The 19,657-nt window shown below is 40.2% G+C and overlaps 1 protein-coding gene and 1 pseudogene across 15 annotated transcripts in view; one reads left to right on the plus strand and one right to left on the minus strand.

Moving 5' to 3' along the window:
* Positions 1–8,750, plus strand: part of TET1 (tet methylcytosine dioxygenase 1) — a 118,495-nt gene extending 109,745 nt beyond the window's left edge. For 13 of the 14 annotated variants that reach the window (XM_089314951.1, XM_089314953.1, XM_008270043.5 and 10 more), the window contains one exon: positions 2,195–8,750. In XM_089314951.1, the coding sequence (XP_089171077.1) occupies positions 2,195–3,090 (896 nt within the window). In that variant the 3' untranslated portion in view covers positions 3,091–8,750. The remainder of the gene's footprint in view (positions 1–2,194) is intronic. The other variant, XR_016222221.1, reaches the window with a different exon arrangement.
* A 5,924-nt stretch (positions 8,751–14,674) lies between these two features.
* Positions 14,675–15,163, minus strand: LOC100347177 (large ribosomal subunit protein eL27 pseudogene; annotated as a pseudogene). Its single transcript, XR_016222223.1, has one exon. The product of XR_016222223.1 is annotated as a large ribosomal subunit protein eL27 pseudogene (transcript).
* Positions 15,164–19,657: the final 4,494 nt, after the last annotated feature.

Here is a 19,657-nt window from a genome sequence, read left to right on the forward strand (position 1 = left end):
TGACAACATTCCTTAGCTTCTTTCATTTTCATATTTGTAAGACAGTTCCTCTTAATAACAGGATTAAAATGACAGTACAGGCATTTATGTGATGCTGGAAAAGATGCAATAAAGACAAAAGCTGAAGAGCTACTGTGAGAAGCTGATCATTCCATCTTGCATGCAACTTCATTTTACCCATATTTGATTTGATTTCCGTTTGTGTTATGATTCATATGTCTGGGTCCTTGCTGCCTGTAAGGAACAACCATCTCCCTTTTATCCTTGGCTGTCATGTTTTAACTTTTCTCAACATTTATTTTTATATACTGGTCACCATATACACAATAGTTGATCTATGATCTATCCTTTTGTAATCCTGCCCATAAGAACTTTTCAAAATTCTTTTTGTGACTTAAATTTTTATTAAAATTTTATTATTTTTTTAAGATTTATTTATTTATTTTAATGTCATAAAGAAGTCTTCCATCCTCTGGTTCAGTCGGGACTTGAACTGGTGCCATATGGGATGCTGTCACTACAGGCAGCGTCTTTACCCGCTACGCCACAGCGTTGTCCCCAATTTAATTAGTTTTTCAAAAGGCAGAGTTGCAGAGAAGGAGATCTTCCATCTGCTTGTTCTCTCCCCAGATGGCTGCATTGTTCTGTGTTGGGTCAGGTCACAGCCAGATACTCTGTCCCTGGTACCCCACGTGCATGGCAGTAGCCCAAGTACTTGGGCCATCTTTCATTCCTTTCCCAGATACCTTAGCCGGGTATTGGATCAGAATTGGAGAAGCTCGGCCTGGGTCAAGCACTGATACTTTAAATGTATTTGGTTTATTTGAAAGGCAGAGATAGACAGACATCTTTCATCTGCTAGTTGAATCTGAGCTATCACCTTTTCAGTGTAGACAACAGGAGGAAGCTTGCAAAGGCTGTAGATCTAAGACTTGAATCCAGGTACCCTGATACAGGATCTGGGCATCCCAGGCCACATTTTACCCTCAGTGATGAACATGTACCGGTTTTCATCTTTCATTCCCATTAGGTACCTTCTGTTGGGAAGCTAAACCTCTGTAAAAATAGATATTTCCGCAGATTACAGTGATGGTTTCCTGCTGTGCTACAACAGGATTGGTTATTATGCATAAATTCTCTTTGGAAACACAAATTGTGTTGCCTTCTGCTTGTGGCATCAGAGAGAATTGCATGTGTTCAGCGAATCAACGTTTACCATCACATCATGACTTTCTTTTCCTCATTTCTAAACTTCACTGCATTTGCACTTCCAAAAACAATGATAAAACAAAGCTTCACAAGATGTACAATGTCCCTCGGAATAGTGTCACCATTTTTTGTGATTTGTGTGGGTATGCTAGAGCAAATGACTCTTGCTTGCCATTGTTTTTTAAAAGATATATAAAAAAAATGGCTGCAATGGCCATTGCTGGGCCAGGTCAGAGCCAGGTGCCTCTCCTTGGTCTCCCATGTGGATTTAGTGGCCCAAACACCTGGGTCATTTTCCTCTGCTTTTCCTAGGACATTAGCAGGGAGCTGTATCAGAAGCAGAGAAACTTGGCTATGAACTGCTGCCTACATGGGATGCCGCTGTCTCGGCCGGCAGCTTTTACCTACTACACCGTAATGCCGGCCCAACTTGCCTTTTTTTTTATATGACTTCCTTTTGCCTAGTTATTTACTTTGACAATTACGATTCCTTGATTAACCGAGACACATTACTTATTTTTACTTTTTCAAAACTGAGGTCATGCAAAACCTAAAAATGCATTAAATGCATTTAAACCTCTTTTTTTTTTTTTTTTTTTTTGCAAATTCCATGTACTTTACTTCATAGTCAATGAGCACATTTCTATTATTTTTCTATGTTAAGAAATGAATTTCTATTGTTCAAATCTTTTTAAAGGAATAATATTTATGAGAAGTCCTTGGATGGAAAGCTATTCCAGACCTTACACAGATTTTAATTCCTGGGTGCATTAGATTTTAAATAAATTGAAAAAACTGGCCAGCATTAGTGTTTTCTCATATTACTGTATATATTGTTTGGTTATTCTTTAAAGACAAGCACTACCAAAGTAGTTTGTGTTTATTTTCACACTTTATATCCTTTTCTGTTTAGGAAATAAAACTCAGATGATACCACATGACATAACATATTTAACTAAATTGCATTTTCTCCTCAAAAATTCAGAGAACATTAAAAACGTGGCGCTCCAATCCATTCCTCACGAAGTGAGGGCAAGCCTGTCTCCATTCTTGGCCTGGTCCCCAAAGACTGGTTCCAGCACGACAGCTCCGTTCAAGAATAGTGGAAGGGCCTCGTCTGGGTTTTCTGAACGAAGTAGCCCGATGCCTTCCGGAAGACACCGTGGTGCTGATGCAGCTGCTGGAGCATGCCCCGGCGTGGCACATCCCGGGGAAGCGGCTGCTCCGCACAACGGGACGGTTTACTCTGAGCCTCCCGCTGGGCCAGCCGAGCAGCTATCATCCAGCCAGTCAAACCAGCAGTCCCCCTTCGTGCCCACTGCTCAGGAGCTTGCCTCCTCTCTGGGGGAGGAATATGAACAGCATTCTGAGGCCGATGAGCCCCCATCAGACGACCAGCTATCCGACGACCTGCTGTCACCTGCCGAGGAGCCCCACATTGATGAGTATTGGTCTGACAGCGAGCACGTCTTCTTGGATCCCAACATCGGTGGGGTGGCCATAGCGCCCACGCACGGCTCCGTCCTGATTGAGTGTGCCCGGCGAGAGCTTCACGCTACCACTGCTGTCGCCTTCCCAAATCGGAACCATCCCACTCGCCTCTCCCTCGTGTTCTACCAGCACAAAAACCTGAATAAGCCCCAGCATGGTTTTGAACTGAACAAGATTAAGTTCGAGGCTAAAGAACCTAAGAATAAGAAAACGAAAGCCTCAGAGCAGACAGACCAGGCAGCTAATGAGGGTGCTGTGCTGGCCCCGGAAGTAAATGAATTCAACCAAATTCCGTCTCATAAAGCATTAACGCTAACCCACAATAATGTTGTCACCGTGACCCCTTATGCTCTCACACACGTTGCAGGGCCCTATAACCATTGGGTCTGATGGCTTCTCTCCCCTTCTCTATGCCTTTGGTAGTGCAGTGGATTTTTTTCAAGGTGCTGTTAAAGAAAGTCATGTTGTCGGTTACTATATCTTCATCTCACCCATTTCAAGTCTGAGGTAAAAACAAAACAAAACAAAAATCCGGGGTGGGTACTTAACTGTGACTATATCTTGACAATTGGTAGAAGGTGCACATTTTAAGCAAAAATAAAAAGTTTTATAGTTTTAAATACGTAAAGAAATGTTTTGGCTAGGCGTTAACCTTGATAGAATCACTCAGTTTGGTGCTTTAAATTAAGTCTGTTTACTATGAAACGAGTCATTTTTAGCAGATTTTACCAGGTTCATGTTCTATGATGTTAAATCAAGACCCACAGTGTTAACTCTACACAGCTCCTGGTGCTTCTCCACATTGACACAGTTCAACATAAGCTGAATTATTATTTCATGGTGCCATTGTTCCAACATCTTCCAATCATTGCTAGAAAAGTGGCATATTTCTTTGAAATAAACCAATGAAATACTTTCTCTCAAACTTTCTCCTCTATAAAATAATTCATTATTGTTAGTAATGGTTGGAGGCTGTTCATAATTGTAAATATATATTTTAAAAGCACTTTCTATTTTTTAAAGTAACTTGAAATAGTATAGTATGAGAATCTTATTGTCTATTGTTTGTGCATATTTGCATACAAGAGATCATTTATTCTTGCTGTGTAGAGTTCCATCGTGTTAACTGCAGTATGTATTCTAATCATGTATATGGTTTGTGTTCTTTTAATGTGTCCTTTCACATTTACATACTAGCTACTTGTATAAAATAGATAATGCAAAGATTATTAATTATCTCTATGACTGGGATTAGAAAACATATCACCAATATTGATTAACTTTGTCTTCAGAACTAAGTAAGAGTGGTCTCTTCTGATACATTGAGCAACATTGGCCTCAATTTACTTTCATCCCAGACTTTCCAATATGATCCATGAAATGTGTTTTCAAAAACAGTTGCAAGGAAATAGGATTCAGAAGGGTCAAATGCTTCTAATGTTTCAAGGTGATAAAATACAATAATTCAGTTGCCAGAACCCTCCCCTTCCTGAATTGCCTTATTTTTCTGAAAATGGTTCTGACATCAGAATAAGAAAAAATCCCATAGAAAAATCTCCTGTGAAAGCAAATTCCTTATTGCCATCTCATGTCCTCCCTGCCCCAGACAAACAGCAGGAATGGAATTAAAAACAATTTTGTCCTTTAAGAACTAATTCATCCATTCACCTTAGCATATTAATTTGGGGAAATGAAAACTCATCTTCCCTAGTAACTGCCTGTGCTCTAGTTAACAGGAAAATAGGTTTTCTGTTTATTTTAGTCTTCCCAGTATATTTTCCCAGTTACTTGATTGACTCGTTTTTACAGAAAACACAATAGGATTACCCCAAAACTTGTTTCGAACATGAAGAACCTTCAATGAAATACTTGAGTCCTTTAATCTGCAGAGGTGCTATGACATTTAAAGTGTCAGATTCCTTGGGAGTATAGAAAACCTAATGGTGCTTCTCCCTTGGAAATGCCATAGGAAGTCCACAAATGCTAATTTTGGTGCAAATGCAAACAGTTCCAGTAAGCTCTCTAAAGAAAAACTCATTCTAACTTATTAAAATAATATATGGTGCAAAGTATCAGTTTAAAGCTTTTGACTAATTCAAGTAAAGGAATATGAAGGGATTGTAAATAACGACTTGTCCATTGATAGACCATCATCTTGTACAAGTAGATACCTGCTTCTTGAATATGTAAAATAGGGTAATTCATTGACTTGTTTTAGTACTTTGTGTGCCTTAGATTTCCGTTTTAAAACATGTATTTTCTTTTTTGAGCCTAAGGTTTCTTATACATATAAGTATATAAAATAAGTGATTGTTTATTGCTTCCGCTGCTCCAATAAGATATTTCCTAGTTTTAGGCTATCTGGAATACACCCTTGTGATACTGTATGTTAGACTTTAGGCCTTAGTTCCCACTAGAAATTATTTCCTCACCAGATTTAATGGATAACGTCTTAGGACATTTTATCTGTCATCCATTCTTCCAGTCTACACTTCATTGAATTTGAATCCCTACCTATGATGTAGTAAGCTTAAAGAATTAACATCCTAAAGGATACTTTTGCAAATATTTTTCAAAGACATAACAAATGACCTTCAAAACAATCCATGATGCTATATCTGCAGTCATGCAAATCATTTTGCTTCCAAGTTTAAATCAGTTTCTTAACAATCTAATGGTTAAACACCAATGTTGGTTTATGGGACTACTGGGACTTGTGAAGCTTGGTGCAGCGAGAAACTGAAAATACTAAGTCTCAACTAAAACATTTCCATTCCATTGTTGTAATTAACATCATGAATGGACTGCCTCAGCTGACATCCCCACTATGGGAACTCCACTCTATTCCTCCCTTGTTGGACTCTATTTCCTAGTTTCTGCAGTTCACCGTCCCTGTGCTTCTGCTAGTTCATTGTTCTTTAGCATTGTGATTGTATGCTGGCCACACTGCTTTTAGAATGCTCTTTCTCATCAAGCAAGAAAATAAATCGGTTTGAAATGACATTTTCACTCACAAAACTGGTCATCTAACATTATTTCTATACTCTTATGTTTTACTTATAAATATCAACATTTTTATTACCTTTCATACAGTATTCAAATTGGGTTTTAAATCAGCTCTGCCTTTAGTTTTGGTATGATCATTGAATTCACTCATTCATGACATCCAAGTTAGCCCAACTGGTTCATATATTGCAGATTTGCCAGCTACAATGAGAGTAATTCCTGCCTATTGTAGGATCTCATTAAACATCATGATGCCCCCTTTAATGGCTCCAAGGCTGTTGGTGAATCTTTTCCCTCCTCTTAGGTTTGTCAGCCTCATCTGCATCTTCTTTTCTAGTTCATCCACAAAGTACCAAATAGAACATATCCTAAACTTAATTGAGATATTATCACTGGGAAGTGAGGCTATCTGCAAGTGTATCACTGTAGGTAAATTTTTGCAACTTCACTACATCTATTTCTTTATTAGTCTGCATGTGGATGATATAATTTCATTTCTTAAACTTCAACTTCAACCAGTTGAGATCCATTAGCAATTTTCTTAGGACATAACCTCGATACATACTTAATTGAATGCATCCCTGTGTGTACATGTGCTGCTGACAATTCATAGGAAGTAACCTGCTTATCAGTGGTGTCACAGCAGTGGATTTGCACATATTATCGTTTCACAATAGCATGTATGAAAATAACCCCAAACTAGTCTTTAACAGCAAAAATTTGTATTGAAACTTTTTATATGGGGCGAAGTTATGATATTGCATAACAACTTCCATCAATAATAGGCACAGCATTTCCTTTGAATGTGTCAACTAAATCTGCAACTTTTAGTAATACATAGTTACCTTCAATTTCATACCTTAGTGCACAGAAATCCTTTTTTTGTCTAAATACCACTGTGAGTTTGACAAGAGAATTGTGAAATAAGGGGGCATGGGAGTGGCCTCTCACATCAGTGGAAGCCACACTAGGAGTCACATAGTTCAGCCAGTGGGGCCCAAAGAGTAGATGTCATTTTGTAATTATGTTTTGTGTTTATCAGAACTGTTGGCAAATGAAGTTGATTTTTCTGATCCAAGGATATTTTGTCATTGGGAAGTAGCTTTATTTTGATACAAGTCAAAAATAAAATGGTCTCTTTTTTTTTCCAGAGAGGTTCAGGGAAAGTTCTCAGTAAAATTGGGTCAAGATTTCCCTTGCCTGCAGTTTTGTGACCTTTGTGGGAAAACTTTTACCTATGAAAGTCTCTGTAGTGCATCCTATAAAATGTGACAATGCTATTTCAATAAACAAATATCAAATGGAGATAGAGTATAGGCTTTTTATTCCCCTGTAATTAGTGTTACTCATATACTTAAAAAAGATTGGATGATTCAAATTATTGAAGACAGTATTGGTGTTTCCATTATGAATGCAACTACCTACCATAGTTGTACCATTCTTTTCAGGCCCAATTGACCTCACAAGTATGTCCTAGCATAGTTTTGTGTTTGGGAGCTTTTGCTCCTTTTTTTTTTTTTTTTTTTTTAACTTGATCAAGACAACGAGTTTCTGCCCACAGCTTAAATCCCCATTACCTGCACTGGCCATGGCTGACCAAATCTCACCGCCAGGAGCTAATTCCAAGTCTCCCATATGGGTGGCAGGAACTCCAGCATAGCTGTTTGGTGTCACCGTCTACATGTATTAGAACACTGTTTTCTTGTGCATAACCCCTAAACTTGTTCACAAATGCACTGAATTTGTTACTTCAGCTTTCTCATGTGGCACACTGAACCTAGTGATATAATCCCTGTCTGATTGCCAAAGGAATTCAACCAAATCAAATTGTGTTCCAGGCAGAGCTCTTTGAGCTTTTGAGAATGATTGCATCCATAGCTAGGAATGCAATCCAGAAAGTCAGAATTAGTATGTCTTTCCTAAGCAGCTGAACTTGCAATTCACTGTCATGCTTTTGCTTGTCTTGTCTGTATAAAATACAGACTGTTCTATTAATTTCTGAAGTGGTAGAGCTGTCAGGGCATCACTATTTTTGTCCTTATAGAACTCTACAAACTTTAATCCTCTACCTTCCAGTATCTGGATTGCTTTGTTTTAATCCCTGTTTGTACTGGGCATCCAATCAAATACCATTGTCTGCTTAAAGCATGTATTTTACTGCCTCAAGTAATCCAAAGGTATTCCTTATTTTGCCACTCCTCATGTTCATGTTTCTCGGTAGTGTGCAAGATTTACTGTTTCTAGCTTTAAAATTCCAACATTAATCTTGTTGGTTATACTCCTTTTCCACCCACTACCGTAATACTTATGATCCTGCTGTATCATAAGTTTTCTGCTAGTTTGCTCAACTGTAGATGTCTTTTATGTTAAAACAAAACTTGGTTCATGGTAATAATGCTGTCACATATAAACCAAGTTATCTGATTTAACTCCTTTATGTTTGAGTAAGACTTTGGAAAACCTTGGTTAGCATTATAAACCTACTTTTCCTAAAACAAATTTTCCCCTAGCTGTGATTATATAAAGCATCTGTCTTATTCATAAGGGAAAAAAAAAAAAAAAAAAACTCCCAGATTTCAGAAAGATTCTCATTTCAGGAGAAACAGTGTTGAAAATTTGGTTTCCTCTCCATCTGGCAGGGTATGAATTTATAATCCTTGACCAGAAACTCAAATTGTTACTGTTTGTCTATTCTGTTTTTACTGAAGCTGCAATGTCACTAAATGCACTTTCAAACTTTTTTACAGCTTTTTTCTTTTCCTCTGATTTTCTGTCAATTAAAAACCCGGTGGTTCTCCCTCTGGCGGTCTTGTCTCCAACCTCCAGGTTCCCAGCACAAATGCACATGGTTCATTTTAATAATAGCAGTGATATTGGTCAAGTTGTCTTTTCTTTTAAGGCCTTTTAGATATGATGTACAAAAGGATCAAGAGCGTTTATATTTATCAGAGCTTTTCAGTTAGAAGCAATTTGAGTTTTTAGGAGTAGGTGATACCACAAGACTGAGCTTCCTATCCCAGGGGCCTTTCTATCATCCCAGCAATGTTTGCTATTTATTAGTGTTTGAGTTTTTTATCAAACAAATAAACCTATAATACACTAATTGTTCTAAAACATTCAGAAAGACTTGGCTATTTCTGTATAAGGCATCATACTAGTTATAAATTGGTTGGCCAGTGAGTTTGAATGAGTGATAAGTCTGACCTATAAAACAGTTTTTCTTTGCATATTTTCTCATCTCCCATTCAAATTTTAAGGATGATATTTATCTTGGAATGTACACTTAACCACTTTGTGATTTCTTTGATTGTTGGCAATAGTGGAACTACTCTGTAATCTAGGTGAGATAAGTTTGAAATGAACTGAAAGTAATTGGAAGAGTTCTTTAATACGTGATAAAGTGATAAGTAAGCCTTTGGAAATGCTTTTGAGCACAAGTTAAAGGGCAGAAAGGAGGGGAAATTATACTCCTGTCATCTGAGTCTCCACACCTCCAACTGGAAACTAAGAAATACTTTCAATATTCTCTCCATTCCACATTAATTTTATTTTTAAAATAGCAGTTAAAAATGAAGAACCATTTTGAAAGAAAATCTGATAATAAATAATCATATTTTATAATGTTTTAGGTAGTCAAACTGTTACAATGTGCAACTTTTGAAGGTCAGTAAACTTTGTTCCCATAACAGATGAGAAACCTGCAGATGACAAGAATCAAATAGCTTGCTGCCAGTCATTTAGCAAAGCCAACCAATTTGAGATTGAAACTTTGAATATCTTAAGACTGCTAAATGCTCTGCATTAACAGCTACCACTTAATTGTTTCCACATAGAAATATTATCAGATCTGATCTAAGGATAGTATAAAGCCTTATGGTTTGCAAAATATGTATCTGAAGTCTATTTCTTCCATGACTTATTGTCATGCATACTAAACAAGGTCTCCCCACATTCCCAGGACTTCTGCGTTAGGGCTTTGATTTATGAAGTTTTGTAATTTTTCTCCCTTGAAAAGCTTTTTATAAAAAAATCCCTATGCTAATAAAAGAGGGAAACCTAAATAATTTTTGAATATACTACTTTTAAAAAAAGACTAAGATCAACTCATTGCAATCAAAGTTTAATATATTTATTGAAGTTTAGTGAAATACAAGTGCACTGAAGGAAAGGTGCTAGATAAGCAGTTTTAGTTCCCAGCCCCTCATGATAAACATGCACAATTATTGGCATCTCTAAGAGATAGTATTCTCACTTATTTCAATTTGTTTTGTTTCTTGATTCTCTGTTTCTAACCACATAAATCTGTGAGTCCAATGTTAAACATTCCTTTCTCCCACACCGTTAGGAAAAGTGATCAGATATATTTGTAAAGCTTTTAGTGACCTCTTTATATAACATATTTTGGTGACCTCTCTGTATAAAGAGGTAGAATATTTTGGCTATCCCATCAGTATATTCTGTCTCACTTAAAAAACTCAGGACAAACAGTCTTGAAGAGTCAAATAAGCCCCCATTTTGGTGAGTTCACTAACTGCCTCTCATCACCAACACCTATTTGTGCTTTGATCACATGGCTGATGACAATGGGACTTTACAAAAACAATAATTAAATATTTTTATTGCAATGTATCATCATATTTTTTTTAACTTTTATGAGATGACATTGTGATGGGTGCTTTAAGAGAAATATTTTTCCAGAAACGGTTTTATAGTAAAGACTAAGGGCAGGTTTTGCATTGTGACGTATGGGTGGGTTGTCATATTTGGGTTAGTAAGAAGTCATGAAGTGTTCCCTACACAAAAACTTGCAAAACTCCTTGACAGAAAGAGAAACATTGAATTCTAGTTTGTTGGTTTTCTCTCATGCTATCTTGTGAGCTACCAAGTCAACTCAAGTGCATATCATTACCTTGGTTCAAAGGAGAAGCCAGAATTCTTATTGGTGGGAGTAACACATTCACAGTTTCTTCGTCATGGTGAAATAGAGTAGTACTGAATTCCCAATTAGAAACATCAGTTTCATAAATTAATAATTCCTTTCCGTAGCTGACTGTTCTCTCCCTGGATGTATTTACTATTTATTTTTTACCTCTGATTTTTTTTTTTTTGCCGTCCTACTGTATTAAATATTCCCAACATTGAAATAAGTTAGTAAGGAAATGCTTTTAAAACTCCACAAATATCCATTTTCGTTCTTAATACATGGAGGAAACAATTCAAAGAAAAGCACTTCACCATGTAGAAGGGAAAGGGTTGATCATGATTTCAACTCATGGTCAATATTTAGTCCTCTGCAGCAAGGGAACACTTACTAGCAGTACTTGAAGATTTGTGAGTTGGAATTGCATGTTACTTGAAAGATCTAATTAAGCTAAATCTTGGTGCACAGCAGTTGTACATGATTTCATGTTTATGTAGCAAAATGCATTGAAATGTACTAGTATTGAAACATACATGTAAAGATAGTTGTGGAAATTGTCTATTATATTTTCCTTGTGTGTCATTTGTTTAGAGCATAAAGTTTCTTTTTCTTAATTGTTCTAACTGAATAAGGCTAAATGAATACTGTAATTGAAAATATATTTTAAATCTTTGTCATGAGTTTTTAAAAAAAAAAAACTATTGCAAATTGTATCATTCCTGATTACACAGAACTTTGTGGGTGGTTTTAAATAAATTTTATACTTCTATTTTGCACCTGGTAGTCTAATTCTTCTTTCCTCTATAAGATAATTTTTTAAAAAGTTCAGGGGGCAAGTGTTGTGGTGCAATGGGTTAAACCTCCACTTGGGACACCTCCACACCATCCTGGAGTGCCTGCTGATGTACCTGAGGGTCAGCAGACGATAGCCCAAGCCCTTGAGTTCCTGCCATCAACATGGGAGGTCTGGATGGAGCTCCTGGCCCCTGGCTTGAGCCTCACCTAGCCTCAGCTGTTGTGAGCATTTGAGGAGTGAACCAGCAGGCGAGAGATGTCTCTTTCATTCTGCTTTTCAAATAAACAAGTAAATCTTTAAAAAAAAAAAAAATTAAAATGTTCACATCCAATAAGGTTCACATATTGTAACCACAAAGTACTGAGATTTAGTATTTGGAAATGGCCAGGTGTATGGAAAACATTAAGCATAGAACAAGATGGTGAGCATTTATGGATTCCTTGTGTGCCAAAAAATTTGCATTTTATGCAAATTACTTCATTCCCACTGTGATGCTTTTAAATAAGGACTCTCAGCAACCCCCTTTCTACAGATCCCTCCTGAAGCTTGCAGTAGTTCCCAGTCCTAGGAACCAGGAGAGCTGTCAGTCAACTCAGGTCTGGCTGACTTCTTCCCTCCCTCGGGTTTATCATTTTTCCAGTAGACTGAAACCTGAATATAGGATGCCAATATAATTTTTTTTAGCACATGAAATGAAACCAGCAAAAGAGTTGTAGTGATATTATAGCAAGTATCACAGAATGTTACTTCTAAATTCATATCGTCTAAAGCCTTACTCTCTTATTTTTTTAAAAAAAGTTTATTTATTTGAAAAGTAGAGTTACAGAAAAAAAGCAAGGCAGAGATTCTCTATCCACTGGTTCAGCCAAATGCGTGCAATAGCCAAAGCTAGACCGAAGCCAGGAGCCTAAAACTCTGTCCAGGTCTTCCATGTGGGTAGCAGGGGTCCAAGCGATTGGGCCATCTTCCACTGCTTTCCCAGGAGCATTAGCAGGGAGCTGCGTCAGAAGTGGAGCAGCTGGGACTCACATGGGATGTCTGTATCACCGGTGGTGGCTTCGCTCACTGCTCCACAGTGCCTGCCCCCTCCCTCTCCTTGGTGTGGCCATCTGGGGAGTGAACCAGTGAATAGAAGACCTCTCTCTGTCTCTCTGCCTCTCTGTTACTCTGCCTTTCAAACAAATTATTAAACCTTAAAAAATAAAAAGTCACAACTTCGCACTCTCCCCCTCCTCCACACTGCTCCTACCTCAACTCCTTTCAGGTTTTAGCTGTGCAGCTGCAGCCTACATTTTTCAGTGAATGAAATTTGGCCCTCTTCTCGCTAATTGGAAGGAAGACAGTATCAGGTGAGTTAGGATGACCAAACAGAAATGGGCAACACTCAAGAATGGCAGAACAAGTGGGCTGGCCCTGTTGAATAGAAGGCAAAGCCTTCGCCTGTGATGCTGCCATCTCATATGGGTAGCAGTTAGAGTCCTGGCTGCCCCACTTCTGATCCAGCTCCCTCCTGATGGCCTGGGAAACAGTGGAAAATGGTCCAAGTGCTTGGGCCCCTGCACCCACATGGGAGATCAGGAAGAAGCCCCTGGCTCTTGGCTTTGAATTGGCCCATCTCCAGCCTTGTAGCCACTGGGAACTGAACCAGCAGATGAGGACCTCTCTCTCCCTCTCCCTCTTTCTGTAACTCTGCTCTCAAATAAATAAATCTTAATAATAATAACAAAGAAGGAAGGAAAATAGAAGGTACCTCATTCCTTGGATGATCTATACCCCTGAACTGCCTATCAATTTGGTTATATATATATATATATATATATATATATATATATATTCTTTTCTGTTATCTTGCTGTGTGATAGCTCATCTAACATTCTAATTAAACATCCATCATGTAAGAATTAAATATTCTAAGTAAGCATCCATAACTATAAAACATTTATCCTGATAATCTTCTCCAGGCCGCAAAGCCAGGAGTTATGAGCTTCATCCAGGAGCCAGGTGCTTCCTCCTGGTCTCCCATGCGGGTGCAGGGCCCAAGCACTTGGGCCATCCTCCACTGCACTCCCGGGCCACAGCAGAGAGCTGGACTGGAAGAGGAGCAACTTGGACTAGAACCAGCGCCCGTATGGGATGCTGGCACCGCAGGCATGGCAAGTGAGCACAGCAAGTGACCCATGGCGCCGGCTTCCCAAAAACAGATTTTAGGTTGTGACATTTCTCTGCTTAAAACACTACAATGGTTCCCCTTTGCACCTGATACGAGGCAGATCCCTTACTTGGTCTACAAAGTTCTGGGGAACCCAGCTCTTGCCAACCTGTCTGCTTTCATTTACCTTGCTCCAGCCACCCTGAGCTTCTACAGTTCCTAGAATAAGTCGAATTGTTTGACTCAAAGCTATTGTCCCTACTACTTGGAAAAGTCATGATTCTCTGAGCATCTGCAGCCATTTTTCAGGCTATGAGGGATAGCTCTGAGAACCGCACAGATCTGGAACTCTGATACTGAATTGCTGAATCTGTGAACCCTAGAATAACTCATCTCTGGCCCCCTTGTTATGCCATAAAATGCACTATTTATTATTCAAGTCAGTTGGTTATTGTACTGCTAATAACCAAGACCATCTTGTCCTGAGCAATAAACACTTGACAATCAGAAGTAGGGAGATCATTAAATTTTTCTCCTTCTAATACCTTTTGCACTTCTTTGAATTTGTACTAATGGCATGAATTCACTATTAAAGTGTGTGTATATATATAATTTTTAAAAGATTTATTTATTTGAATTCAGAATTACAGAGAGAAAGAGACAGAAGATAGATGGAGGGTTATCTTCCATCCGCCGGTTCGCTCCCTAGATGGCCACAATAGTCAGGACTGAGCCAACTCAAAGCCAGGAGTCAGGAGCTTCATTCCTACGTGGGTGCAGGGGCCCAAACACTGGGCTGTCCTCTGTTGTTTTCTCAGGACATTAGCAGGGAGCTGGATCAGAAGTGGAGCAGCTGGGACCCAAACCTATGCCCAGTAGGGGATTCTGGCATTGAGAGGTGGCAACTTAGCCTGTACACCACAATACCAGCCCTTCAGTCCAGCACTTTAGGTTTATTACAGTAAAAAATTGGAAACAATGAAAATATTCAATAATAGAATGATGAAAGTATGGAATATGGGATGCCAACACTGCAGGCAGAGGCTTAGGCTACTTCTCCACAGCACCGGCCCCTCCTTCACACTTGAGACTAGTAATGATATTTATTTATTTATTTATTTTTTTTTTTTTAAACTTTTTAATGAGTGGAACCAAAACATATCTAAAACCGCAGCTTCTGAAAGAACCACTTGTTCTTGCCGGTCTTGTACCTCTATTCGAACTTGACCTTAGCCTCTCGTCGGGCCTTGCGTTTAAGAGCGGGGTCCCTGAAGACATCCTTGTTGACCACGGTTTTGTCCAAGGGAATATCCACAGAGTACCTGGTGGGCATGAGGTGATTGTAGTTATAAACTTTCACAAAAGACTTGATCTTCGACCGCTTGGCGATTTTCTTCTTGCCCATGGCGGCTGTCACTTTCCGGGGGTAGCGGTCAATTCCGGCCACCAGAGCGTGGCTGTAGGGGCGGTCCGAGGTGCCATCGTCAATGTTCTTCACGATGACGGCTTTGCGTCCCGAGTAGCGTCCGGCCAGGACCAGCACCACTTTCCCGGGTTTCATGAACTTGCCCATTTCGAAGGCAACCACTCGGGCCTACAGCGGAAAGGAAGCAATAATGATATTTATTTAATTTTACTTTCTTTGTTGGATCACTGACAGGTAGGACTTTTAGTGCATAATGTAAATTCAGGAGGAAACACCCTCTTTTTCTCTTTCCTTACCTGTTGCATATAAATTCTTTCATGAATGGAACTGGCGAGGCTTTGCTATTCTGTACCCAGAGACGGATTATTGAATCTGTATGTTCAAAGCTGAAAACAACACAGTCACGAGTTATATGGTCATGATGCCTTCTTATCTAGTGAGACTGAATGGTCCAAAGTCCTGTGGCATAGTGGCAGCATCCCAACCCTCATTTACAAAGAAGGTGGGGTAGAGGAGGGCCAGTTGCAAAGGCACAATTCTCAGTGTTAACCAGGCCTGTGTCACTTCTCAGTGTCAACCATGCTGACACTTGATCGTGGACTTTCAGCCCCTAGAGCTGAGAGAAATAAATTTCTGTTTATTAGAAACTAATCGCCTGTGTTACTTTGTGATAATAGCCCAATCTGACTCAAAAACCAAGGATCTGTGGAAATCAAATCCAAAAAAGAAAAAGGAGAGGAGAGGTCAATGTAACACAGAAAAACTGTGAATTAAAACTTTAAAAGGTGGGGGCCAGCATGGCAGCATCCAATATAGGTGCTAGTTTGAGTCCCAGTTGCTCCACTTTTTTTTTTTTAAGGTTTATTTTATTTATTTGAAAGAGTTACAGAGAGAAATAGAGCCAGAGAGAGAGAGAGAGCGTGATTCCATCCACTGGTTCACTCCCCAAATAACCTCAATGGCCAGAACTGAGCTGTTCCAAAGCCAGGTGCTTCTTCCTGGTTTCCCATGTGGGTACAGGGGCCCAAGGACTTGGGCCTTCTTCTACTGCTTTCCCAGGCCACAACAGAGAGCTGGATCCGAAGTGGAGCAGCTGGGACTCCAACTGGTGTCCATATGGGATGCCAGTGTTCAGGCTAGGGCTTTAATCTACTGAGCCATAGTGCTGGCCCCTGCTCAACTTCTGATCCAGCTCTCTGGTGATGCACCTGGGAATGCTTGGGCTCTTGCACTCACATGGGAGGCCTGGATGAAGCTCCTGGCTCCTGGCTTCAGCCTGGTCCAGTCTCAGCCATTGCAGCCATTTGGGGTGAACCAGTGGATGGAAGATTTCTCTCTGTGTCCCTCCCTCTCTCTGTAACTCTGCCTTTCAAATAAATAAATAGGGGTCAGCACTGTGGCGTATTAGGTTAATCCTCCGCCTGTGGTGCCAGAATCCCATATGGACACTGGTTCTAGTCCTGGCTGCTCCTCTTCCAATCCAGCTCTCTTCTGTGCCCTGGGAAAGCAGTAGAAGATGGTCCAAGTGCTTGGGCCCCTGAACCCACATGGGAGACCAGGAAGAAGCACCTGGCTCCTGGCTTCGGATCGGGAGAGCTCCAGCCATTGCGGCCATCTGGGGAGTAAATCAACGGAAGGAAGACATTTCTCTCTGGCTCTCCCTCTCACTGTCTATAATTCCACCTCTCAAATATAAATAAAATCTTTAAATAAATAAATAAATATTTTTTAAGAAGCTGAAAACATGGGGCCAGAGTTGTTGCACAGCAAGTTAAGCCGAAACTTGTGACATCAGCATCCCACACTGGAGTGCTGATTCAAGTACCAGCTGTCCTGCTTCTGACCCAGCTCTCTGCTAAGGTACCTGGGAAGGCAAAGAAAGATATTTCAGTTATTCCTGCTGCCTACATGGGAGACCCAGATGAAACTCTGGGCTCCTGGCTTTGGCCTGGCCCATTCCTGCTAGTGCGGCCTTTTGGGGAGTGAAACAGTGGATAAAAGATCTCTCTCCCCTCTGTCTCTCTCTCTCCCTCCATCCCTCTCTGTCACTCTTTGTTTCAAATAAATAGTCTTTAAAAAGAATTTCAAGAGGAGGGGACATGTGTGGTACAACCATTTAAATTATCATTTGGGATGCACATATCAAATTGCCTGCATTTTAGTTCTGCTTCTTCTTCCAACCCTGTTTCCTGCTAATGTGCACCCCAGGAGACAGCACAGGATGTTGGTTCAAGTACTTAAGTCCCTGCCACCCATGTGGGAGACCCAGTTGAAGTTCCTGGTTTCTCGTCTCAGCCTGGCCCTACCAAAACTATTTCAGGCATTTGTGGAGTAAACCAACAGACAAAAAAATATGTCTCTGTTTTTCAAAAAAACTGAAAACAAATAAGTAAAAATTTAAAAGTAGTTGGGGTCTTGCCCCCCCCCCCCCCGCCAGGTGGGAGACCTGGAATGGGTTCCTTTCTACCAATGTCAGGGCGGCCCAGCCCCAAGCATTATCAGCATTTGGTTAGTGATCTGGGAGATGGAAGCTCTGTCTGTCTGCTTCTTAAACAGATAATTAAAGTCAAAATTTTTCCATATGAAACTAAATGTGTATTTATTTCTTTTCTTTTTTTTTTTTTTTTAAATCTGAGAGATAACAGTTACAAGGAGAGGAAGAAACACTCATCAGTTAGTGGGTATTTAAATTTTTACATTTGGGGCTGTTTTATTTTTTTATTTTATTTATTTATTTATTTATTTTGACAGGCAGAGTGGACAGTGAGACAGAGAGAAAGGTCTTCCTTTGCCGTTGGTTCACCCTCCAATGGCCGCCGCACTGCGCTGATCCGATGGCAGGAGCCGAGAACTTATCCTGGTCTCCCATGGGGTGCAGGGCCCAAGCACTTGGGCCATCCTCCACTGCACTCCCTGGCCACAGCAGAGAGCTGGCCTGGAAGAGGGGCATCTGGGACAGAATCCGGCGCCCCGACCGGGACTAGAACCCGGTGTGCCGGCGCCGCAAGGCGGAGGATTAGCCTAGTGAGCTGCGGCGCCGGCTTTATTTCTAAGAAAAGGAAAAAAATGAAACTTTTTCATTAGTTTTCTAATTTACTTCATAAAAATGCCATTACATTGAAAATAATCTGTAGGTTGGGTTTTTCTTCTTTTCATTTCTAAGATTTATTTATCTTATTCAAAAAGCAGAATTAGAAAAAGAGAGAGAGAGAGACAGAAAGAGAGAGATAGCTTTCATCTACTGATTCTCTCCCCAAATGCCCAAAAGATCCAGAGCTAGGCCAGGCCAAACCCAGGAGTTAGGACTTCATCTGGGTCTCCCATGTGGGTGATGAGCACCCAAGCACCTGGGCCATCTTCCACTGCTTTCTCCAGGCACATTAGCAGGGGTTCTGGATCAGAATTAGAGCAGCCAGGACTGGAACCATTGCCTATACGAGAGGCTGGCATCGCAGGTAGCAGATTAATCCTCTGCATCACTTCACTGGCTCCCTGGATTTTTCTTACTTCTGAAGAATTGCCATATTTTCCTAAAGATTAAAAGGAAATGTGATTTGATTATAATTTAGTTGATGTGGCAAAATAATTTCAAAAGCAAAAATATAAAGATCCTTTAAAATTCACATTGCGGGTATTGTGGTGTGCAAGTTAAGCCCCCTCTTGGGATGCCTGAGTCGCACACTGGGGTGCTGGTTTGCAGTCAGGATGCTCTGCTTCCACCCCAGCTTCCTGTTTGTGTGTTCTGACAGGCAGCAGCCCAAGCACTTGAGTCTTCTGGCTTTGGCCTAGCCTAGCCCTGGCTGTTGTGAATATTGGGTGAGCAAACTGGTGGATGGAAGATCTCTGTATCACTCTGTGTGTCACTCTGCCTTTCAAGAACCTAAAAATAAATAGACATTCACATTTACATTACAAATTATGTATTTTGTGTAAAATTATATATAGTTGAGTATATTTTAAGATATTCACCTGATAAGAGATCTCTGCTTTAGCAACACTTGCTGAGGTCACCAGTGACTGCCTCTTCCACGTAGCCAGGCAACTCTTCATTCTTTAGGATTCAGTTGAATGTCACTTCCCCTGGATTAAGGGCCCATGTCTGCCAGTTTCCAAACAAATGCACTTTTTCTGTTTCCAAGAAATCAGGGTACTGATATAAATTTTAGACTGGGGCCAGGCTTATAGTGCAGTGTGTCAAGCCATTGCCTGTGATGCTTGTATTCCATGTGAGAAATTGTTTGAGTCCCAGCTGCTCCACTTCCGATCCAGCTCCATGCCAATGCACCTGGGAAAGCAGAAAATATGGCCCAATTGCCTGGGCCCCTGCCATCCATGTGGGAGACCCAGATGGAGTTCCAGGCTCATGGCTTAAACCTGACCCAATCCTAACCATTGAAGCCATTTGGGGAGTGAACCAGAGGATGAAATATCTCAAGCTCGCTCTCCCTCTCTGTCTGTCTCTCCCTTTCTCTGTGTAACTCTGCCTTTCAAATAAATAAGTAAATCTTACAAAGCAGTTTTTAGGTGGATGAGATGCCAAAACACCATATGCACGCTGTCAGTAGCCTTATACTTACCATTCCCACTCATGGCCTTCAGCTCATGCGTGCTGAAGATGCTGCATCTGCCAAGCACAGGTTTCCAGACATAAAAACAGTG

This window comes from Oryctolagus cuniculus, chromosome 15, assembly GCF_051225735.1.
Source record: "Oryctolagus cuniculus isolate XC-2025 breed Fujian yellow rabbit chromosome 15, ASM5122573v1, whole genome shotgun sequence".
NCBI lineage: Eukaryota > Metazoa > Chordata > Mammalia > Lagomorpha > Leporidae > Oryctolagus > Oryctolagus cuniculus.